At 52.2% G+C, this 24,747-nt stretch overlaps 1 protein-coding gene across 1 annotated transcript in view; it reads right to left on the bottom strand.

The window, feature by feature from the left end:
- Positions 1 to 24,747, bottom strand: part of RAP1GAP2 (RAP1 GTPase activating protein 2) — a 215,447-nt gene that overhangs the window by 100,367 nt on the left and 90,333 nt on the right. Inside the window, exon 4 of the mRNA XM_052658271.1 lies at positions 4,524 to 4,608. Coding sequence (XP_052514231.1) covers positions 4,524 to 4,608 — 85 coding nt within the window. The remainder of the gene's footprint in view (positions 1 to 4,523; positions 4,609 to 24,747) is intronic.

Raw genomic sequence — 24,747 nt, 5'->3', positions numbered from 1 at the left:
AGTGGGCAGTTCGTGAGGGCAGGAGGCAGAGGCCCAGCACAGCCCTGCCCACAGGAAGCGCAGGAAGTGCAGAGAAGGCTCCTCTGACGTCCACTTTCTTCCCCACCTCTGGGGACTTCGTGCCTGCCTGACCCACCACTGGGGTTTCGAGGGATGCAGAGCAAAGAGCCAGGGGACAAAGCAGGAGCGCGACTTCCTGCTCCCCCCACAGCGGGCACTCAGGCCTCCTTGTTGTCTTCGGGAAAGGGGAAGGTTTGGGGTGGAGGAGGCTGCCCTCAGACTAGCAGAGAGAGGGACGGGGGAGGCTGAGCGAGAGTCACCTCCCAGACTAGGCCTGATGGGGCTCCAGAGGTGAGTGCGGCAATTCAGATCAAGGTCACACCAAGGCCCCAGCATCACCACCCTCAACAGAACACCCGTGCACTTACAACAAGCTAGAAAAGAATCAGGAGGGTCAACCTCACCTTCTTCAAGCCCAAAAGGTTGTTCTATAGTCATTCCTGGCGGGGGTCGACCAACCCCCGTGCTAGACATTAGGGTCCCTTCCAACTCCCCCACCGGCCTCCCCACGAAGCCGTCCTCACTCCTCTCCCCCACTGAGAAGCCACTGGACTCACTGCAGCATGCCACATGCTGAGCCATATGGCTTCTTCTGCTCAGTTAAGGCCCCCCGAAGATAGCAGGTTCTTTGAGAGACAAGGACGGTGGCCTTGGTTTGACCCCACGGGGTCTGGCACAGCCCAGGAGACACACATAGCTCTCCTGGGTGCCGGGTGATCCATCTGGGCATGAAAACTGGATCGTAAAAACGTGAGCCTGGAAACGATCCACTGCATTCCCAGGAAGACAGCCCCCAGCCCATCTCCCAGCCCACCCTGCACCATCCACAGTTTGAATTCTGGCTGGGAACAGGGCTCTCATTCTGCCCATCTGCTCAGCATTTCTTTGGTGGCTTTTTCTCAGTTTCATATTAGCAAGGGGAAAAAAAAAACCCTTGAAAACCACAAACACAAAGATGTGGGTGAGGGGCAGAGAGGACCCCTTGGAGCAGGCATGCCAGTTGGAGGCAGGGGTCTGCAGGGTGCTTCTCAGGCTGGAGACCAGCTTCTGCTCCATCAGGCCCTTCCCAGTGCGGGGAGCAACTAGAGGAGGGTTGTCCCTGGTGTGTGGGGTGGGATGAGAGCATTGTATCAAAAATGGTTTGTGTCTTAGAACTGAACTGATTCTATGGCCATAGGAGGAAGACAGCTATTTTCAGTGGGACCTTGGGGAAGTCATTTCCCACCTCCTGGCCTCAGCTTACCTGGAAAGGAAATGTATCACCACCCCTGAGATTTTGTGACTCTCAAGCTAATCAACACCAAAGGGGTTTCCCTGCCACCCCTGCCCCAAGCCTACACTGCCAGGGAACCAAGTCAGACCCTCCTCCCCTGTCCAGATGCTGGCAGGGCGGGGGGCTGATGGAACTCCAGAGCCAGTGACCCGCTGGAGAGAGTCCAGCCTCCACCCCGTGGTGTCCAAAACCTCAATGTCTGCACCCAATCCCACCCTGGAGAGGACATCACAGGTGAGAGCCCAGGTCCTCACAGGTGACTCCATGTGGAACTGATGGGGAGGGAGGGGGCTTCAGTCCACATATCAAAGAACACATATATCCAGGCTTAATTTAGAAAAGTGCCTGATGGTAGAGGAGACTCAAGCAAAACCAGAGGCGTGGAAGATAAGTGCCTGCTCCTCCAACCAGGATTCCAGTATCATCAACACACCATAAACATTTCCCAGATGGACTTTCCTGGTGGTGCAGTGGATAAGCATCCACCTGCCAATTCAGGAGACACAGGGTCCATGCCTGGGCCAGGAAGATCCCACAGGCCGCAGAGCAACTAAGGCCGTGTGCCACAACTACTGAGCCCACGCTCTGAGCCTCAAGCCGCAATTACTGAGCCAGTGAGCTGCAACTACTGAAGCCCGTGCGCCTAGATCCCGTGCTCCGCAGCAAAAGAACCGTCTGCAACGAGAAGCCTGCTCACAAAGAGCAGCAACACAGAGTAGCCCCCACTCGCTGCAACTAGAGAAAGTCCATGAAAAGCAACAAACACCCAGCGCAGAACAAAGTAAAAACAAATAAAATTATTTTTTTAAAAAAACCGTCCACCAGAATCAGGGACCCACAGCACGGGATGCAACTGCTGCCCTGAGCTCAGTGCTGGGACGTGTTGGGCCGGCAACAGGGCTTGGTGAGTGCAGTCCCAAAATGCCTGCTCCCCCTGTGCTGAGAAGACTGAGGCATGCGTGAGCACTGTAGTTTTGAGTAGCCGCCAGACCACTAACCCAGATCTGCCTGTCCCTCCCACCATGTCTCCAGCCTCCTCCGCACCAGCCTTCAATTTGGGGAGGCCACCCCAGGAATCTCTCATCTGCTGGCTCCATTCTCTCCCTGGAGAGTTCACCTACTCGTCCACCCCCAATTCCCCTGTCAACAAAAATAACTCCGCGTTTTTACCTCCAGTCACACCCTTCTTCTGAGCCTGGCCCCCAAATACCCAGCTGCTCACTGACACCCCCATTGGTGTCTCAGGCTTGTCCAACTCAGCACGTGGAACTTAAGCCCTCATTCTCTCTCCTTGGGCACTCCCTCTCAGAGAATGGCTGTAACGTTTATGCAGTTGCTCCAAACCTGGGGCCTTCCTTGCCCCCTACCTCACCCCAAATTCTCACATCTCACCACATAGGAAATGTGAGATCTGACCACTTCCAAACAACTTCACGGGCCCCTCGGAGTCAGGCCACCACCCTCTCCCCACTGAACTCCTGCAGTGGCCTCCCAGCACCTGCCCCCCCGCACTTCCACTCTGCTCCCTCCCACACAAGCCAGGGTGACTCTTCAAAAGCCATCTTACTCCTTGGACTAAAATCTTCAATGACTTCAGTGCCTCTAGTTAGGATAAGGCCCCAATTTTTTTTTCTTTATTTAAAATATTTATTTATTTATTTGGCTGCTCCAAGTCTTAGTTGTGACGTATGGGATCTAGGAACCGCCTGCCAATGCTAGGGATGTAAGAGACGCGGGTTCGACCCCTGGTTGGGAAGATCCCCTGGAGGAGGACATGGGAACCCACTCCAGGATCCTTGCCTGGAGAATCCCCGTGGACAGAGGAGCCTGACGGGCGGGCTACAGTCCATGGGGTCTCAAGGAGTCAGACATGACCGAGCGACTAAGCACAGCACAGTATGTGAGCACAGAGATGAGCATCCCACGCCCAGTTCTGCAGAGCAAGGGGTTGAAACTGAGAATGGAGACACATCTCAGTATTGCCCTGTGCAAACAAGCCACCCCGATACCTGGTTCAGGTGCCAGCACTGTGCCTAGGCTGATGAAGATGCTCTGGATTTCAGTGCCCCTGGGTGCCCTCACCAGGAGGAGAGCAGAGCTGTCCTAGGTGGGCCCTGCACCCCACCCACTCCTGAATTCCTGATTCCACCGGGACACAGGCTCTGACTATCACTCCAGGATAGCTCTGTGCATGGTGGGCATTCAAAGTGGGATGGTAATGGGAAGACGGCTTTTATCTACTTCCTTTGAAGGTATCACTTTGCAACAGATTGGGTCAGGGAAGCGGGGGTACAACAGGGACTCACAGGAAAGATACCTAATTATTCCCCTGTGAGTCACCGGGTAGCAGAGCCTCAGGAGGGGGGTGGTGGCTGGCCTAGATGTCCCCTCAGCTGACTCAGGAGGCAGGTGACTTCCTCAGAGCTGGTCGTCACCTGGCAAAGGGTGAGGGAAGGAGGGAGGCGCATTGCTGCGTAGACGGCAATACTGGCTGAGCCAAAGTTCCCCCTGAGGGCCAGCCCAGGCACATGTGGCCACCTGGCCGGGAAGACTGGATGACAGAAGGGTGGGGGAGCTCAGTGTGGGGAGGATGAGGCGCCTCGGGGTCCTGGGATGCAATTTCCCATGAAAGAGACTTGCGTGAAGTGCTAACAGGAGAATTACGGGTTCCCCAGAACCTCCAGGGCAACCCTCCCATAGAGACTGGGGTGACAGAGCTACCTAGGAGGGCCAGTCAGAGGCAGGTTGACCAGCATTCAAGAGTCATCCAAGTCCCAGGAGGGTCCCAGCTCACAGGACCCCTCCTTCCCCACCCCCAGGCAGCCCTTCTGAGAAGGCGGCCCCATAAGGCACCCGGCCACATTCTGAGTGTCCCCATGTACGTGCCCCGCCTGGGCCCCTTGCTCCAGAATCTACGGCTCCACAAGGCCTCTCCCTAATCACCAGGCATCCTGCCCACCGCAGTCAACCCCAGTCTATTTCCTCACCGCCCCCTGACACCCCTGTATCTCACAGTCACACCTTCCTCCCGCACTGGTTATCTCAAGTGGACACTGCATCCAGAGGTGCGGGGAGGCTCCACGGCCCCCACGGAGGGGACAGAAGCAGCTGGGCCTGGGGACAAAGCGAGAGGGCTCCCCCCTGCCCCCTGCAACGTCCCCTCCCCACTTACCAGCCCGAAGCCTCTTACCTTCATGGTGGGAGGCGCCGTGAGAGGAGGGGACAGTGGCCGGTCTGGGAGGGTCACATCCGAGCTGTTGGCCAGCTCCTGCTTCCTGTGAGGAGAACACAGAACACACAAGAGGTCAGAAGAGAGCAGGGGCCTGTCTGCACCTCCCCCCTCTCCTCTATCAGCAGCTGGGCTTAAGGACACAGGCTGACATGTGCAGAAAATAGAGTCAGTGCACTTCTTGGCTGGGATGCACTCAAATCTAAGGCAGAGCTTACTCCCAGAGTGACCCCTGCACCCACAGCATCAGTGCCACTTGTTAGAAAGACACATTCTCAGATGCACACAGGACTCTCCAATGGCGGGGCCCAGGAATCCGAGTTTTAACAAGCTCTCCAGGTGACTGTGACGCTCAGGTCTGAGTGCCATGAGGCTAAAGAGACATGGGACTGGGAAAGAAAAAAAGAAGAGGGGATAAACATTTTCGATTCATCCTCCCTAGGGGCCCCACTGTCCCTAAACACACACACACACACACATCCTGGTCAGACAGCGACTTTGAAAAGACAGGGCTGCCTGCTGTGTAAGCTGCAGGTAAGACTTATTTTAGTCCATGTGGGCTAGGACCGTGGAGAGGCAGCTACACAGAGTTGTGTCTCCATGACAACACAATTGCGACAAGCCCGCTGCTCTCACAGGCTCCCCACTTTCCATCTGGCCCTCGCTGCTGACCAGGGAGTGCTGGTTGACAGTCCAGTCAGCAGGGAGAGTGTGTGCCTTCGGAACGGCGGTTACACAACAGGGCCAGCTGGGCAGAACTGGGGGACTGCCCGGACGAGGGACTCTGCTGGCCGGGACATGCCCCGGCTATCTCCCAGGACGGTACTATGAGCCGAAGAAGACTGGACTGAGCCACAAAGCCCCCAGTTTTGCAACTGTTTCCTTCTCCAGAGCCCCACCCGGACACAGCCAGGAGTCAGACCCCAACCCAGTCCCACTTAAATGACCAAAGGACGCCCACTGCCACCTGGAGAAAACGCTTCTGAACCCTATACCAGTCCATGTACTGCCAACCGGGGTGACAGCTCCAACCCCGAGTCCCCTTCATGAGAGAAGCCATATTCCCTACAGAGCCCTGCCCTCCATCTTTCCAGAAGAAACCCTGGCCCCGGGGCTCAGACACCAGCCCAGGCCGGCTCCCCTCAGCCAGGCAAGCCCAGCTACCCTGGCACACCCCCAACCCATCCCTGAAGCCCGTCCTCCAGGATGCCAGGTAAGCAGGCTGAGTGAACAGCTGGCTTCGCAGAGGATCCTTGTGACCCTATTAACCTCATCCCTGCCAAACCCCCTTTCTGCTCCTCCATCTGCCTTCCTTCCCCCTTTCTTCCTGGACCTGGGGCTCACGCTGATAATTGGAGAGCAGGGTCCCCTCCCTCCTGATCCAGACTGTAACTAGGGCAAGAACCAAAGGGCCGACATTCAACACCTGTGTCTGTGCACACACACGCTCACACACAACGGAACGGACGCAGCTCCTTCTGCTGCTCAGAGCCACCAGCCTCCCCTTCCTTTTAAGGCCCTGGGTGTTACCACTGTGGACAGTGCCCTCCTGCTCTGGCCCTCGCCTGCCTGTGGAACCAACAGGGCTGGGTTGGGAACAAGCTCGCTTCCTCCAGCCAGTCTACCCTCTCCAAGCAGCCCCTGCTCCCCTCAATGGGCCTGCGCCCCAAGAGGGAAAGGGAAGGGGGGAAGGATGCTCAGGGAAGAGGAGCATCACCCTCAGATCCCCTGAGATGGGGATGGACAGGGCAGCTCCTTGGTGGGACAGGCAGCCTGGAAGGGAGAACCATGCAGGGAAGGGAGGGGAGTCAAGCTGCCACTCGGAGCCTACAGGATCGTGTGAGGTCAGCTGAGGACCCCTGGCTCGCTCTGCCAGAGATGGTTTGTGGGCACACTTGACCCACTGCCACCCTGGTTCTCCGGAAACAAGCCCTAGAGCAGGGCCGCGCCAGCAGGTTTTTAATATCAGTGGTCGGGGACCCTTTCTACACAGTCACACTGTGCAGCTGTCTCCAAACGCTGGGAGATGTCAAGTCCCTCAGAACCAGAGCAGACAAGATTATCACCTGGGCCTCCGAATCCCAGGCAAAGGGCCCCAAACCCAACCCTGGTGGGCTGAGTCCCGCTCCCATTTATTAGGTGCTCAGTCATGTCCAACTCTTCGCGACCCCACAGACTGTAACCCGCCAGGCTTCTCTGTCCATGGAATTCTCCAGGCAAGGATACTGGAGTGGGTTGTCATTTCCTTCTCCAGGGGATCTTCCCAACCCAGAGATTGAACCCAGGTCTCCTGCATTGCAGGTGGATTCTTTACCACCTGAGCCACCAGGGAAGCCTCCCTCTCCCCTGAGCCAGACTGTTCTCCCTGGACCAGTCTCCAGGGAGTGTGAGGACTATTAGGTGGGGAGCACAAGGCTTCTGGCAGTGTGATTTCCCAAATGATGCCTACAGCTGGAAGCTGCTGGAGCAGGAAGGAGCATCTGTGGCTATCAGCCTCCTGCGAGCTCCAGAGCGCCGTCCCAGACTCCAGAGGGAGACCTGGCTGGGCAGAAGGCATGACCACTGCCCTCAGAAAGATCAGAACCCAGAGCACATGGGCGCCGATGGCTACAAATTAGAATCTACCCCGCCTTGGAACCTAGATGGCTTGGAGTTGCTCTTATGGGAGGGGTCAGGTCACACTGCACCAACCCTACTCTCAACTTCAGCTCTCCCTCTAGGAGCCAAAGTACCTATTTAAGAGCTAACTGCCTGTTACATAGCGAAGTAAGTCAAAAAGAGAAAAACCAATAGATATTAACGCAAACACGTGGAATCTCGAAAAATGGTACCAGTGAACCTATCTACAGGACAGGAATAGAGACACAGACATAGAAGAGAGACTTGTGGACTGAGTGTGGGAAGGAGAGGGTGAGACGAACTGAGTGTGTGGCACTGACATGTATACATTCAGCTCAGCTCGCCTCAGTCGTGTCCGACTCTCTGCGACCCCATGAACCGCAGCACGCCAGGCCTCCCTGTCCATCACCAACTCCCTGAGCTCACCCAAACTCACGTCCATCGAGTCGGTGATGCCACCCAGCCATCTCATCCTCTGTCGTCCCTTTCTCCTCCTGTCCCCAATCCATTACCATATGTAAAACAGATAGCTAGTGGGAAGCTGATGGATAACACAGGGAGCTCGACTCAGTGCTCTGTGAAGACCTAGAGAGGCGGGATGCGGTGGGCATGGGAGGGAGGTTCAAGAGGGAGGGGACGTGTGTATACTTACGACTGATTCACACTGTTGTAAGGCAGAAACCAACACAACATTGTAAAGCAACTATCCTCCAAAAAAGGAAAAAATAGCAAGTGCTAGTGATGGGTTGAACTGTGAACTCAAAGATATTTTGAAGTCTCAACCCACAAGTGAACGTGACTTTGTTTCAAAATAGGGTCTTTGCCCACTCCAGTCCTCTTGCCTGGAAAATCACATGGACAGAGGAGCCTGGAAGGCTGCAGTCCATGGGGTTGCAAAGAGTCAGACACGACTGAGCGACTTCCCTTTCACTTTTCACTTTCATGCATTGGAGAAGGAAATGGCCACCCACTCCAGTGTTCTCGCCTGGAGAATCCCAGGGACGGGGGAGCCTGGTGGGCTGCCGTCTATGGGGTCGCACAGAGTCGGACACGACTGACGTGCCTTAGCAGCAGCGGCAGCAGGGTCTTTGCAGATGTAGTGAAGTTAAGATGAGGTCATCAGGATGACTCCTTAATTCAATACGACGAGTGTCCTTAGAAGAGGAGAAGGTGGCCACATGAAGACACAGACACACAGGGAGGTGCCATGTGACAGCAGGGACAGAGGCTGAAGTGAAGAAGCTGGAACTCCAAGAGTTGCCAAGGACTGCAGACCACCATGAGAAGCTACAAGAGCCAAGGAAGGATTCTTCCGCGGAGGCTTCAGGAGGCGCATGGCCCCTCTGACACCTTGATTTTGGATTTCTAACCTCTGGAACTGAGATGAATATCTGCTGTTTTAAACTGCCTGGCCTTGTAGTACTCGGTTAGAGCAGCCCTCAGAAGCAAATACACCGCCCAAGCTCCACGTCCTAGCCTTGGCTTTGGAGGACCAAAAACAAAAAGGGTGAAATCCCTGCTTCAGCCTCACTCCCCTTGCTATGGTCAGCGGGGCTCAACCTGGTCCTGCCCCAGCCTTCCCCACCAATGACATTTGTGTGTGAGCCACCCTTCCAAGGACAGCCAGCCCCAGCCTCACCACCAGCTGGTGCTGAGATAAGGCAGAGTAAGAACACAGTGCTCAGTGCAATTCCAGCCCTTTCTCAGGCAAACGTATCACACAGACCAGGTGGTGAAAGTGACATGATTACATCAAGCGATAACCTTGAACCTGCTCTAATGTACTGTAAGCCAAAGGTAAACTATTACCAGAAGTGGTATCCTCACTATTATCTGTAATGACTTTCTTGTAACCCACAGTGACCTTGACACATGTCATGGCAGTGAGGTTGAAAATGGCCTCTCCAGCCAAGCCAGCTCACAGGCAGCCCGAAGGTGGTGGGGTCCCAGCCCCACAAAGGGACCCACAAGAGGCGGGGTTGGTGATGGAGGCAGAGGAGGGAAGGAGGGACATTTCACGCCCAGCTAAAAGAGAAGGGTGGTGAGAGCAGGTGTGAATGGGCGGGTCAGGAGAACCTCTGGGGGTCCTGGAGATGTTGACCACTTAGCATCCCCCTGCCCAGAGCTGCCTGGTCCTCTACTTTGGGATTCTTTTCCCAGCTGAGAAGGCTCAGGGAGACCCAGGGCCAGGGGAGTGGGGGTCCTAGCTGGCTTTGTGCTGTGCTTTGTCACTCAGTCGTGCCCTACAATTTGCAACCCCATGGATTGTAGCCCACCAGGTTCCTCTGTCCATGGGGATTCTCCAGGCAAGAATATCGGAGTGGGCTGCCATGCCCTCCTCCAGGGGATCTTCCCAGCCCAGGGATCGAACCCAGGTCTCCCGCACGGCAGGGGAATTCTTTACTGACTGAACCAGGGAGGCCGTAGCTGGCTTCAGTCAAATGTAAGTCTCAGGAGGAAATGATCAAAGAGCCAGGAGAGGAAGAGAAGAAACTACAGGGATGATTCACCCAGATAGGGCTGGTCATGGGGAACTGGGCAGAGCCCCCCAGGCCAAGGGCCCCCAGGTCCTCATCTCTGGCCTCCAGTGGCCCTGCCCCTGACCATCTGCGGCCACTGCAGTTCGCCTCTCCCACATTTCTACAAAAGGCGACCTACACTAAGAATCAAGAGATTCCCGGGCTCAAGTTTGTCTCTACCTGCTACCCCACTGTGTGACCTTGGTTAAGTTACCTCATCTCTCTGTGTCCCACTTCCTTCCTCTGCAAAGATGGGGTGAGAATGTTCTGAGGCATTAAACACACGTGCGTGTGCGTGCTAAGTCACTTCAGTCATGTCTGACTCTATGCGACCCTGGTGGACTGTAGCCCACCAGGCTCCTCTGTCCGTGGGATTCTCCAGGCAAGAATACTGGAGTGGGTTGCCATAATGGCTGCGAAATAAAATAGGAAGTCCTATACAAATGGAGACCATTATTACTATAATTCATACAATGGTGATCAGGTTACTTAGTGAAAAGAGAGAAGCAAGGGTCCAGGGCTGTTTACATATCTTTGAAAACATCTCTGGCATCTCAAATAAGCACCAGTTCTAGCCCCGGGGATCTACCGCCAGGGTCATAACCATCAGTTAATAATCAACAACAGGAAAAAAAAAAAAAACAACCCTGTAGCGGCAGGTAGCTCTGATGCCAGGTTTAAGCCCTCCCCGTGGCACAGAGCTTCTCCCAAACCAACATACTCCCTTGTCGGCATCGACCACCACTCCAGCTCCACAGCCCCCCTCCCAGGTTCCATCCTGGTTTCTCTTGCTTTCCAAGTAGCCAACCTAGAGAGATGCAGACAGCTGGCTGCTATGCAGAGCTTCCCAGGAAAACCAAAGAGAATGATACACTTTATCACAAAATAGATGAAAATAACTCAAGCATCCATCAACCGAAGAGTGAACAACCAAAGCATGGTCCTTCCACACTGTGGAATATTACTCAGCCACAAAAAGGAATGCAGCGCCAATACATGCTATGGCATGGATGAACCTCAAAGGCACGCTAAACAACAGGAACCAGAAACAAAAGGCCACCCATTACATGATTCCGTTTATAGGAAATGTCTAAAATAGGCAAATCCAGAGACAGAAAGCAGAGGAGTAGTTGCAAGGGTCGGGGCAAAAGGAGCAGGGATGGGGAGGCTCTGCTCTTGGGTCCAGGGTGTGGGGATGGTTGCAGAACTTTGTGAAAATACTAAAAATCACTGAATCACACACTTTAAGGATGAATTTCATGGAATATAAATTCTATTTCAATTTTTTTAGAAAGAAATAAGAGTGAAGAGGCTGAATGGGCTCCATTTCTGTCCCTTCTCCTGCTTAATTTTCTTCTCTAGCTGCCTTTTGATGCCCCCGCAGCCCCGGACAGTATGCAGATTCTAGCTTTCTGGCCATGCCAAAGACACTGAGTATGGTTTCCTGACCAGTCCCAGCTACTGAAGGCAATGCTTTTCTTCCCATTCCCAGCATTCTTCAGTAGTATGTAACACCTTAGGAGAGAGTTTTAGAGTTCCAACTTTTCACACTTCCATATCCTGCATAACCAACTAGACCATCAACAATAGGAAATAACAAATTTTTTCAAAAACTTCCAGAGAAATCATCGTAAGAAGAAGACACAATGGAAAGAAAACGGAATTAGAAGCCAGGACTGGCTCCCACCAGCTCTAACCCTGACAAATCGGAAACCTCAGACTTGCTGTTTTCCTCTCTACAGAACAAGCAGGCTAACTCCAACTCCTGTTCCCTCCACAGGACTCGGAAAATTGCACTCAGCCCCTCAATAAGACTAGCGTCTTAGTCTTTCGTACTGGCAGAAAACTGTGTGGTCACTGGACAAGCCAGGCCGAGGCGGAAGACAGAGACCAGGCTAGGTGTGGGCAGGGCGTCCCTGCCCAGAGGAGTCCACTCTGCTGTCTACAGGGACCCAAGGTCAGTGGCACAATCATGCAGCCCTCATTCCAGTGACCAGCAGGGCTGGGGCGTCCCTGTGGTTGGGACACATGTCTGAGAACTTCTGCCATCATGGCAGGATAGCCTGGCAGATACTGGAGTAGGGGGTCAGGCTCCAGCCTCAAGGGAGCCGGGCGGGCAGGCAGTGTGCACAGTGAACCTAAATGGGGGCATTCTGGCCCAATAGACCTGGATTTGAATTCCAGCGCCACCCCTGGCAAGCTGTGTGGGTTTGACCAGGTTACTTCGCCTGACCCCACCTCAGTTTCCTCATCTGTAAAACGGTATAATAATATTTGCCCCCTTGGATGCTTTGACTAAGGCCTGGAAAGCACTTAGCTCAGCGCCTGGTACATGGCAAAAATGTAATTCCTGGCCACCAATGTCGTTGCCAAGGCTGCCCTCAGTTGAGTCAGAGGGAATGGCCTTGGGTGGGTGGGGCGCCAAGGCAGAGAGTCAACTGGAGGGCAGAGAGGTGGCAGGAGGGCCTGCTTCAAACCTGGGGGAACCTGGAGGCGCGTCCAGCCACTGTTTGTGGACCTCCAGGTCCTGGGTTTGGGCACAAGGCTTGATTCTAAGGCCCTGGGGCACAGGCTGGAGATGAGGATGTTACTGTTTGCACTGTGCTGAGGCTGATGTAGAAGCAGAGAAGGATCCAGCCCAGCAGAACAGGCCGGGGGCAGAGAGAGGGAAGCAGGTACAGGATTCAGGAATGAGAGGCCCCAAGTGGCGGAGAGGCTGAGTCCCCATCCCCCTCTGAGAGCCCCTTGGGAAAGAGCAGGTGTTGCTCACCTGTCACCACCTGGCAGGCTGGCTTTAGTGACACATCCCATCCCTGGGCATACTCTGAGAAGAGCCAGGAGAGTCAAGCACACCTCTGGACCTTTGAAGATGTAAAACTCCCCCAGGGAGTACAACACTCACTTCATCCCATGGTGCCCATCCAACCCCAGGATTCATGCAGAGACCAGCAACCCAGGGAGAAACTAAGAGAAGCTACCCTACTGCTTAATCACGGTGACAAGGACTCTGAGGCCCGAAGAGGCAGAAGGAGATGCCCAAGCCCCAGGGCCAGCCTCTCTCTTCTTCCGGGAAGAGGCACGGCTCCCCAGTCCCCTTAGCACAAGTGCGGGAGGTAAGCAGGTCACAACATCTCAGGAAGAAGCCTAGGAACCAAGCATGGCTGGTTCCTGGACAAACATTTGTAAAGGACAAGTGCCAGGGCCCCGTGTGAGGGGAGGGGCTGAGCAGGGGCCCCAGAGATGCCGGTGTGCGGGTGTGCAGGAGGTGTGCCCGGTGTGACTCAACCACAGGCCCGCCACGTGGGACCAGGGGAAGCCCGGGCGAAGCTCCCTGCGTGAAGCTGCAGGGAACACTTTGGCTTCTCTCTGGGTATGTAGGGAGAGGATGGCACTGCCCTTTCCAGGAGGCCTGTGAATCCCTACATTGAGCCAGTGGTAGGAAAAAGGGCAGGCGCCAAGACGAGCACACGACAGGGCAAACCACCCATGAGGATTGGCCGTGGCTCCCAGCTCCCGGCCAGCGGGGGCGGGTGACGCAGCCTCCCTCCACCCCAGCATGACAGCTCAGCGCTAATGGACCAAGCCGCCCACATGAGCAAACCTCCGCACTCCTGGGAAAGCACGCCCTTACTGAACAGACAAGCTTTAGACCCGACTGGTGCCGGCGGGTTCACACATGAGTAAGTGGAGACTCAGAAGGGTTCTGTGTGGGCCTGAGGCTCACGGAGCCAGAAAATTGGAGAGCTGGGCCTCCACCCCAAGATCTCTAACTCCAGTCCCATGGCTCCTCCCGGTCACAAAGGGAAAGCCAGCTCTGCCCAGCCCGAGACCTATAATCTGAAAGAACACGGGCCAGCACCTTCCATGGCCTTTAAGCTTGAGCTCCTGTGAACCAAAGGTGGGTTGTGTGTCAGTGTGGGTGGTGATGTCAGGATTATTTACAAGCATCTGAGAAGACAATCCAGGTGGGAGAAGTGAAAATGCAGAAGCCATCCTGAAGGCCCAGCGCACCCACGTGAAAGACCCTTCTGCCAAATGTGCGCTGTGGGTTATGGGTTAAAACAGATATAGAATAAAGTCCTGTAGGGACACTGGGAAGAGGGGGCCAGGTCTCCTTGGGAGATCAGCTAAGGTAACAGAGGAGGTGACAGCTGAGCCAGACCTGGAGGGAAGAGCCGGCATCTGCCTGGGAGAGAAAGAGAAAGGAGAAAGGCCCTGAACAGAGGCACAGAGGAGGGGAAGCCAGGATACTATGGAGCCTCAGAAGAAACACACCCCTGGCACTTAGCAGGCCCCCAGAAAGGAAGTGGGAAAACTAGCAAGCAGTCCTTGGGGCTTATCATATACGGGGTGCTGTTGAAAATGACCCACATATCCTTTCTCATTTCATACTAACAAAACCCTCTGCAGCAAATATCATTAACCCCACTTCACAGATGGAGAAACTGAGACTCTGAGAGGTTAAGTTACTCGCCCAGGGTCCCAGAGCAGGGAAGCAGCAAAGCTTAGACCCACGCAGTCTGGCTCCACAGTCCACGATGTTTACCACTGTGCCAATCGGACTGCCTAGAAAAGCAGCAGCCCACTCATGAAGAGCAGTCTCACTACTCTTGCTCGGAGTGGGGGGCATGCCTCCCTGCGGGCACCCAAGGTGATCTGGGGCACTCTTTATGGCAACTGTCACTTACGGATCTTTTACACTGACCGTCTACTTGTGGCAGGCCACCCTAATCTTCCTTTTATGGTAGTGACATAACGTTGCCTTCTAAAACGAGTTCATTCAAGATTTTAAAACTAAGCCAGTCAAGGCAACTAGTAAGTACCAGATACACTGACATGACAGAGCAGTGGAGGTGGTTTGGGGAACAGGTACTGAGCAATCTGAACCCTGCCTCGTGGGCAGAGGGAAGCGTGGAGGTGGAAGGCAGGCAGCTGCCCTGCCGGGCTTTGCTGGAGGGCTCCAGGGAGCAGAGGAGGACGCAGTGACCGGAAGGGGAGGGGCACAGGGAGGACCAGAGTGGGAGGGGCTCCACTCTGCTTACAGTCACAAAAAAGAAATGAAAGGGTCATACCCATCAGGATTTCAGAAGCAAAATGAAGAGCACCTGGTGACTGAGAAAAGAAAGAAGAGACAGCCGAAAATGTGCAAAGACTTGGGTAGCAGAGAACTGAATGAGTGATGCGTCACGACACAGACGGAGGAGGAGAGCTGGGTTTGCAGAGGCGGAAGATAAAGCATCCATTCTGTAGCTCAGAAGCCCCTGGGAGCCTCAGGTTAGGTCAGAAAAGAAGTGCAGCCTAAACAGAGAGACAGGTGTAAGGAGAACAGACAGAGGCCACAGGAGGAGAGGAGGCCCCCAGGGAGGACAAGCAGGGCTGAAAAGGCAAAAAGAACAGAAGCCCTCAGCAGGTCAGAAAAGGAGAGGTGAGAGGGAGGACCATGCCCAGATGGAGTCTGAAAGCCAAGGGAAGGGCAAGTGCCAAGGAGGCGATGGTGGGCAAGTCACCCCGTCATCCAAGAGGCTCTATTTCCAAAGCACTGAGGAGATAACCTACCTGCGTGTCATCCCGCCCCTCACGCACTGCATCACTTGAAAACTGCTGTGTGAGCAGCTGCCCTCACGTGGCCAGCGGTTCTGCTTGGCGCTGCCTGGCCTCAACTGAGGGAGCTACATCATGGTCACAGCAAAGGCAGCCAGCTCACAAGGTCATGGCCCCAGACAGCTTCAGAATAAAATCATAAAGCCATGGAGTCACAAAGGCACAGAATATCAGCATTTCCCAACCAGTGAGTATTTCTTGACCCAGATAGCAAGTCTTATTTCATGACTCAGTTTGGACACAGGACAGTATCACAGTAAAACATAATTTTTAAGCAGGTCTCTCTCACTTCTCTTAGGAGAGATGGACAGAAATATGGATATAGATGTAGAGATAGAGACAGATATACTCTTTTTTAACTTTTTATTTTGTATTGGGTATAGCTGATCAACAATGTGGTGATAGTTTCAGGTGAACAGCAAAGGGACTCAGCCATGCATATACATGTGTCCATTCTCCCTTGAACTCCCTTCCCATCCAGGCTGCCACATAACAATGAGTAGAGTTCCATGCATTATACCAGAGGTTATTCATTTTAAATATAGCAGAGTGTATACGTCATCCCAAACTCCGTAACTATCCCTTCCCCCTCATCCTTTCCCCTGGTAACCATAAGTTCATCCTCTAAGTCTGTTGAATCTCTTCCTGTTTAATAAATTCACGTGTATCATTTCTTTTTAGATTCCACATATATGGGTTATCACACGATATTTCTCCTTCCTGAGACAGATATACTCTTAAGCCTGCTGAGACTTCATGATGAACATATCAGACTGATCACATGCATTTATTTTGCGTCTTCTGGAAGCCCCTTAAAAAGTGTGAATTGACAAGAGCAAATGCAACAGAAGAGGAAAATTCAGCCCAGAAGAGATTACAAGGAGGTAGGAGGATGGGGGATGGATGACCTGGGCTAATGTCTGATACTTGAAACACAAAGTCTTTGGACCCCCTCCCCCAACGTTTCACTTCCTCACCAACCACATGACCTCACCAACTGCCACCACCATGAGAAACTGAACCATCCCTGAGAAAAGACAACATCTGAGTTCCCCCAGTGGAAAGGGCACCTTGCTACCCAGTTATCACCCTGCATGGAAGCCCCCATGTGGCATGCCAGCCCAGATACACAGGGCTTCTAACCCACTTTCAGTACCTCACTTTGATGACCACGGTACAGCTAAGGATGGCTAGACTTTTGAGGAAGTCCCCCAACACAAGCAAGAGACATCCAAATAAACAAGTGGGACCTGAAAGAAACAGACAAGGCAAGGAACCAATGGAAACTTCCAAATACACTATAAAGTAGTAGTCTCAGATAGCAGACAAGAGTTTATATGCACAACACAAGGGAAGAATGCTATAAAGATGGAATGATCAGGAAAGAAAGAGATCTTAGAAAAGAGAAATATGATTGGAAGGCTAAGTTGAGGAAGTCTTCCAGAAAGTAGGACAAAAACATAAAAAATATAGAAAATAAAAGAGAAGACGTAAAAACATCAGAGGATCTGATACCTGCCCAAAAGAGTTTCCGGGAAGAGGAAAATAGAAGAGCGGAGTTGTGGCAGCTAGTCTCCAAAGGTGGCCTCCCGATGAGCGTATCTCTTGGTATTAATCCACTTGGACCCTCCCCGCTGCCGCCTTGAATCTGGGCTGGCCCTGTGACTCAGTTTTGACTGACAGAATGAGAAAGAAGTCATATTACTTAACTTCCAAGGCTGAGTCATAGGAACCCTTGAAGGTTCCATCGCGATCTCTAGGAACATTTGCTCTAGGGAAAGCAAGGCGGCATGTAAGAAGCCTGACTATCCTGAGATTGCCAAGCTATGGTTAACAGATGGAGAGGCTGCATGGAGAGACACCCAGCCCACTCTCAGATGTCCCAGACATCTCAGTCCATACAAGTGAAGAAACCATCTTGGACATTTCAGCCCCAGCAGATGCCAAGAAAAGCACCAAGGAATCAAACCAGAACCAAGGTTCAAGACATATGGCCCCAGCTGAGCATCCCAACCACCTCCATCCATCTGAGCCGCCCACAATGAGGTATCAAACTCTGTGGAGCAGAGGTCAGCCATCCATCACCAATGTGCCCTACGTGAAAGCCTAACCCATAGAATTCAAGCCTAATAAAACGGTTGTGCTTAGAGAACAAACATATGGTTGCTGCGGGCAAGGGTGGGGGAAAGGGATAGTCAGGGAGTTTAGAATGGACATGTACACACTGCTATATTTAAAGTGGATAACCAACAAGGACCTGCTGCATAGCACAGGGAACTCTGCTCAGTGCCATCTGGCAGCCTGGAGGAGAACCGACATGTGTAGATGTATGGCTGAGTCCCTTTGTTGTCCATCTGAAACTATCACAGCATTGTTAATCAGCCATACTCCGACACAAAATTAAAAGTCTAAAAGAATAAAAGATAAATAAATTTTTAAATGGTTATTGTTTCACCTTAAAAGGAGAAATTTATCGGAGAACCAGTACAAGCACACACTTCCCAGAACTGGAGGAAGGACTTGAATCTCTGGGTCCACTAAACAGCCAGCACAGCAAATGACAAAGGAACCACCCCAAATATTGTCAGGATATTTCAGAATGCCTGGGTAACTGAAAAGTCCTCAACGACTCCAGAAAGAAAATGTAAAAACACACCCTATACAAAGGAATGTAAATCAGTATATCATCAGACTTTTCAACAGCAGTTCCAGAATCTGGTATAAACAATGAAACAGTGCCTTCAAAACTCTGGAGGAATATTATTTTCAACCTACTATTTTATACCCAGGCAAACTATCAAGCAACTTTGAGAGAAGAACAAAGATATTCTGAAATATGAAAAGCCCCTCAAAATTACCACCTTGAACCATTTCCTGTTAGATAGAACTGCCAGGATGTCCAATGGGTATAAGCTTTTGGTGGGAGAAAAAAAATGCTATTAAAGGAATTACGGTAGAAAAAATAAAAATAGAAAATGAAAAAAGGTACATAGAAAACTACACAAATGGGGGAAACATGAGTTAATCATTAATCCTAGGAAAAATACAAGGTTATACAAGAAGGGACACACATTAATAGCACCTTCCTTGGCTCAACAATAAATAATATTTACACAGTTATAATAAGTAAACATGGACTATTGAATCGAACAACAACTTAAAAAATGGTGATAGTGGATGGACACATTGCTTACTAAGGGACCACAGGTCTTTACTGAATTCCTGGTAAGACCTGGAAAAGAAGAGGCATCCCCACCAACCCACCCACCTCTAGAGTTCCCAGCACAGGGGCGTGTTAAACCACCCAACAGTCTGTCAGCACTGGAAGTCACCCGATCACAGAGCATACCAGCCTCTCAGCTAATCCATCATTCCAAGACTCTGCCTCTTCACTTTTTAAACATTTTTGAAATTTTTACTTATTTATTATTTTTGGCTGCACTGGGTCTTCATTGCTGCACACAGGTTTTCTCTAGCTGTGGCGAGCAGGGGCTACTCCCTGATTGTGGTTTGCTTCTCACTGTGGTAGCTTCTCTCGTTGCAGAGTATAGGTTCTGGGCACGCAGACTTCAGTAACTGCAGTGCACGGGCTGAGCCGACCCATGTGGAATCTTCCCAGGTGAGGGGTCAAACCAGTGTCCCCTGCATCGGCAGGTGGATTCTTAACCACTGGACCACCTGGGAAGACTCTGCCTCTTAATTAAGCAGAGTCTGAAGAAGACTCTGCCTCTTAATTCTTAACTCTTCTGAAGAAGTTATTACTTGGTTAGGATTAGGGTTAAGGATTAGATTAAGGATTTTCATCATTGGTTCAAACTAAATGATAGTCTCACGGGGGAGAGATCATAGTATTTCAGAGTATGTATATCTTCAATTAATAATGTTATTCCCTATCTGAAAGTTTCACTCATTAGAAAAAACAAATGCTTGGAGCTATTTTCCAGGACTAAGACAAGGCACATGGCCCTCCCTCATTCCTGCATCACTGGAAGATGAATGTTCAGGGCAAGGAGGATCTGCCTGGGGCCGAGTAATCACCCATAGCTGACTCAGCCCACAGAAGCAAGGGCTACAATCTCATTTTACCAACAATGTGTTCTAACCTAGCCTACAGAGCCCAGGCAGATGAACCAAACCCAGGGATATCAAACCTTCTGGCCTTCTCCCAGCATTGACTTCTTTCCTGTGGGCACTAGCAAAGGAAGGATAATTATGAGAGCCTCTAGGGTAATCCTGGAATCTGGGTATGATCCTTGCAAGTATTCTATGACTCGAAGTTTCAAAAAAAGAGCTTGGCAGCCAGGAGCACCCTGGATAACCAAGAACCCCAGGTGATGAGCAGGAACCCACTTCCCAGGCCAGGCCCCCCTTCTGAATTAGTGAGAACAGAAGGCCATGATGAGCCACCCCTGTGTGGCCCCTTCACAGGTTTCTAACATGTACCCTGCCTACCAGCCCATCTCGAGCATAGCAGCTGGCACTAAATGAACTCAAGAATGAATAAGAGGGACTTCCTGGTGGTGGTCCAGTGGTTAAGACTCTGCACTTCCAATGCAAGGGGCACAGGTTCGATCCCTGGTTGGGGACCTAAGATCCCACATGTCACATGGCATGGCCACGTAAAGAAGAATAAGAAAACAAGGGAACCCAGAGACCTTCAGAGTAGAGAGTTAAGTTGGAGCAGCATGGGTTAGGAGGCTACTGTCTCCACTGTAATCCAGTTTGTTCAATATTGTGGCTACAATTGACCTCAATGCCCTGCTCAAGAGTCTGAGACACAATTGACCCATTCCCCACCAGTTTGATGTGTTACTCAGCTCATGTCATTCCCTGGTAACTGATTCTGTTTCTGACCTTGGATTCCTTCTCTGGACAGGGACAGTGGACATCAAAGAAGCATCCTTCATCAGTATCCTCATCCTTATGCTACAAGCTAAGATGTACTTAGTTCTATGTGAAGATCCTTAGACACATTATTTCATTTCCCCTATTCCTAAGGGATAGATACAGGTTTATTCTGTCATTTTACGGAGGAAGAACTGAGACTCAGAGAGATTAAGTGACTTGCGAAAAGCCCAACAGCAAGTAAGCGGCAAAGCTGGGATTCTAAGGGACTCTGGATGGCAACTTCTGGATAGCTCCCCTCTGTCACACTCCTGCTTTGGAGGTCCTCAGCATTGATGCCGCTCCTCACCCCTGCAGCTTCACAGCCCTGACCTCTGAGAGCTGGCCGCCAGGGCACTGGGATCATTCATTAAATGTTCTGCTGGGGAAAAGGTAGTTCAAGAGTCCTGAGGTTCTCTCCTACACCAACCTGGGGTTCAAACACAGTGCTGCTTAGGAAAGGGGCCTAAGATGAGTATCTTCTTAAAAGAAAGTTACTTTTCATTTGCTAAATGTCTACCAAAATATCCCTTTAAATATACATAATCTATTATGGATTGTTTCAAAGGACTCCGCAAGTGAGAGGCTATCATTCTGAGTTTCCCATTTTGTCGTCAATATTAATAGAAACTCACTGGGAACAAATTCAGAGGATCCAGAGGCATCTCATGAAGTGGACTGGGGGTGGGGAGGGGCCCTCCCACCTCTGCTCTCTGCTCTTCTGATGCAACCCATCAAACCAGAGCACGCAAAGCCCCCGGGATCAGACCCAGCATCTGCCGCAGGGAATCAGGGCTGAGAAAAGGCTGCTCTTTCAGCCTTCCTGCTGAATCACTGCCAGCTGCCCTGGTCACTTAAGTGACAGGATGATACATCAACGTCAGTAACACGGGAAGGGTCTGTCCACGGACAGGGCATTATTCTCCCCAGGAGGCATGAAGTCAGCCTCGACAGGCAGCTGAGGCCCCTGAGAAGTAAGGGCCCCTGCCCCGGACGCACTGTCCCTTCCCAGATCTCCTCCTGGTCCCAGGTGGCCAGACCTAAGAGTGACAGGAAGAGGCCACTCCTGGGCCAGCCAGAAAATCATCGGAGAAACAGGCGCTGTTGGAACTTAGTGTGTGTGATGGGATGGGAGGAGCAACATGCGGAGGACTTTCTGCCACGGGTCTTTCTGCCAGAGGAGCCGGGAACAGCTTCAAGACTCAGTGGGGCACCAGGGTCCTGTGCCAGCCTCCAATCGGGCCCTGCACATCCACTGGCTCCTCCAGGTACTCGGTAACTATCTGCTCAATGAACTGAAGAGCCTGGGGGCTATGATGGGTCAGTGCCCCTGAGGAAGCATGATGAGAACCTTCCAGGCATTTCCTCCAAGAAACGAGTCTACTTGCAGATGAGGTTGGAAGGGCTTTGAGGACGAGGACGGTCTTAGTGACCTCCATAGAGCCCACGGGGCCCAGGGCAAAGCTGGAGCACCACAAGCCCTCAAAACTGTTTGATAATACTAAAACCTCACATTCATATAACAATTTGCACAATACTAAAACCTCACATTCATATAACAATTTGCACTGGGGACATTTATCATCACTTTCTCTGCCAAGCATGGTTTGGTGAAGATCTTCAGGACAAGGAGTGATGTTTTATATCTTATATTATAGATGAGTTAGCAGAGGTCTAGAGAAGGTGGAAGGATTTCCTAAAAGATTCACAGCAAGTTAGTGGAGAGACTAGAACTCACACTCAAGAATGACTCCAGATCTGTGGGTTGAGCTCTCCTGTTTATGTGTAGACTGAAGGAAGGAATGAAGGAAAAGGGGACTTCCCAGGTGGTCCAGTGGCTAAGACTTCACACTCCCAATGCAAGGGGCGCAGGTTCGATCCCTGGTTGGGGAACTAGGTCCCACACACCACAACTAAAAAGATCCTGCATGTTGCAACTAAGACCCAGTGCAGCCAGATAAATCAATTTTTCAAAAATAAATGAAGGAAAGAACAACTAACCTCTCCCACCTCTGCCGTATCACAGCAAAGCATGGAAATCAGTGCACTTGTTTTCCCTTGCTCTTTCAAGTCCCGCCAAGTGAGGACCATTCTCACTTGCGGTGCACACTCCAGACAGGTTTCCAAGGACCACACCCTGATCTCCTTATAGCCACCCCCGACCCTCCGCACCTCCAAAAGTGCTGAACGATAAATTCCTGTCTGGCTGAGCAGAGGACTTGTCTGTGTCCTGGCTGGGGCAGCACGTGGACTCTCAGCTTAGGCCAGGAACACAAGCTATCGGTTGGAGGTGTCTTCCCACCCCCACAAATCGCCCCTGCTCTCCCTTAGGAGAGGACAGCAGGCAAGAGGCTGAGTCTGTCAAGGGCCCCAGGGTCCATACAGACCAGCAGTCACTGCAGTAGCCCGTCCTGGCTCTGCTATCGCTCAAAGGCTTACCGAGGCCTCCAATCCCCTGCCTGTCCTATCTGAGTCCGTCTCCAGACCAGTATGTGAGCAGGGAGTGGAGAGAAAGAACCACCCACCTGCCTAACTGGGTCAGAGTCTCTGAGGCAGGGCTGATGGGGCCCCAGGCTACGTGGCAGGGCCCTGGGACTCTCTGCCAGTCACCCCAGTACCAGAGCTGACTGATGCCAACCCGAAAAGGCCAACTCCCAAGGGAGGTGGCAGCTTTATCCTGCTCTGAGCTGCAGGTGGAATAGGTAAGTGGGTTTTTTTATGGGTTTATTTTACAAATTTAGGGCGTAGTGGGGGTAGGCCAGAGGATGAAAAAAGAGGGAGGGGGGAAAAAAAGGGTGGATAGACAGGGAAGAGAGAAAATGGAAGCTTTTGGAAGCTTTTAGATGGAAGACACTTCCCTCTCCATCGTGGCCAAAATCCATCAGTTAAAAGGCCACAGAGTTGAAGAAGCCCCGGGGGTGGGGTGGAGGGGGAGCAGCACCCAGAGCCGAGGCCTGAGGTGGGAACATCAACACAACCACAAGAAGAGCTGGAGTAGGTCCTTCTGGTCCTCCCAGAATCCTGGAAGAAGCGGCAAGAATGAAGGTGACCATTTGGCGCCCTGAGCGCACCCGCTCGAGTGGCAGGGGTTGCCGGAACATCCCAGCAACCCGCAGACAGGAAGTGCTTCCCCTCCTCCCTAAACCCGGGGAGATCAGAACAGGTTTCACTGTCCTCAGAGCTGCCAGTTCAGCCCTCGATGGCTCCCATCAAGTCAGACCCTCACCGAAAGGCCACTGTCACCAGCTCCTCAGCTCCACCCACTGGACCATGAGCTCCATAAGGGCAACGATCAGGCCAGCCTTGTCCCTGCTGGATCCTCAGTCCCTTGAGGACTGATGTGTGATGGGGAACATGGATGGACAGGCAGGCAATTATGCTGCCCCCAGGGAGCTGTTTTCTTTGTGGGGTACTGAACTAGCAAGGTCAAGGTGGTATTGAACAAGCTTAGTGAAGAAAACACCTGTCCCATGTCTGGTGTCAGTTGGGTGTTTTAATCAAGGCCCTTCCCTTGACAATGGATCTTCCAGGGAGCAAGAGGGCTCCCTGCAACCCTGCCCACCCTCAGCACACCCTCTCCCCACTCAGCCTGAAGCAAGCCAGGGCTGTGATTGCCATCCCTACAATGACCCCATTTTCTGCCTCCAACCCAGGCCTCTCATCTGAGCCTCAGACCCCACTGCCAGTTGGACATCTCCTGAGGTGTCTCTGAGCACCTCAAACTCAACATGTCCAAAGGTGACCTCATCATTTCCCCCAGCTTATTTCACCTGCTGGGTTCTGTCTCCCAGTCAAAGTCCCTGAGCATTCCTGACCCTTCCTCCTGCCTTATGTCTGACATCCAACCCCACGGTGACTCACTCCACGGACCTGCGGCAGGAGCATCACCTGGAAGCTGGTTTAAAATGCAGGTTCTCACCAGATTCCCCTGGTGGTCCAGTAGCTAAGACTCCCACGCTCCCAATGCAGGGGGCCCCGGTTCAATCCCTGGTCAGGGAACTGGATCCCGCACAAGAAAACAAAAGATTTCAAACGTGGCAACAAAGATCAAAGATCTGCATGCTGCAACTAAGACCAGCGCCACCAAATACCTAAATAAATATTAAGGGGAAAAAGAGGATGAGATGGTTGGATGGCATCACCGACTTAAAGGACATGAGTTTGAGCAAGCTCTGAGAGACACGGAAGGACAGGGAAGCCTGGCGTGCCCCAAGTCCATGGGGTCACGGAGAGTCGGACATGACTAACCGACTGAATAACAACAAGGGGGAAGAAAGGAGGGAGTATTAAGCAGTGTCAAATGACTCTAAGTTGAGAGCACAAAGGCAACCATTGGATTTGGTAACCAGGGCAGCACTGTGGAGTGGTGGGGAGCAGGGCCAGGGGCAACCTTCTAGAAAGAGCAGCAGATTGGGGTGGCGATGGGATGGGGTGGGGTGGGTTAGGAGGGATAGGGTTTCTTGGCTGACTGACGGGTGGTCTCATTTTCTGCAGATCCAAATCTCAGGCTTCAGCCCTGGGTCTGCTGCTCAGCTCTCCCTTCTCCTATCCACCTCTTCCCC

Source organism: Budorcas taxicolor, chromosome 19 (genome assembly GCF_023091745.1).
Source record: "Budorcas taxicolor isolate Tak-1 chromosome 19, Takin1.1, whole genome shotgun sequence".
Taxonomy (NCBI): domain Eukaryota; kingdom Metazoa; phylum Chordata; class Mammalia; order Artiodactyla; family Bovidae; genus Budorcas; species Budorcas taxicolor.
Note: the sequence above shows the minus strand (reverse complement) of the source record. Positions and strands in the feature narration are given on the sequence as shown.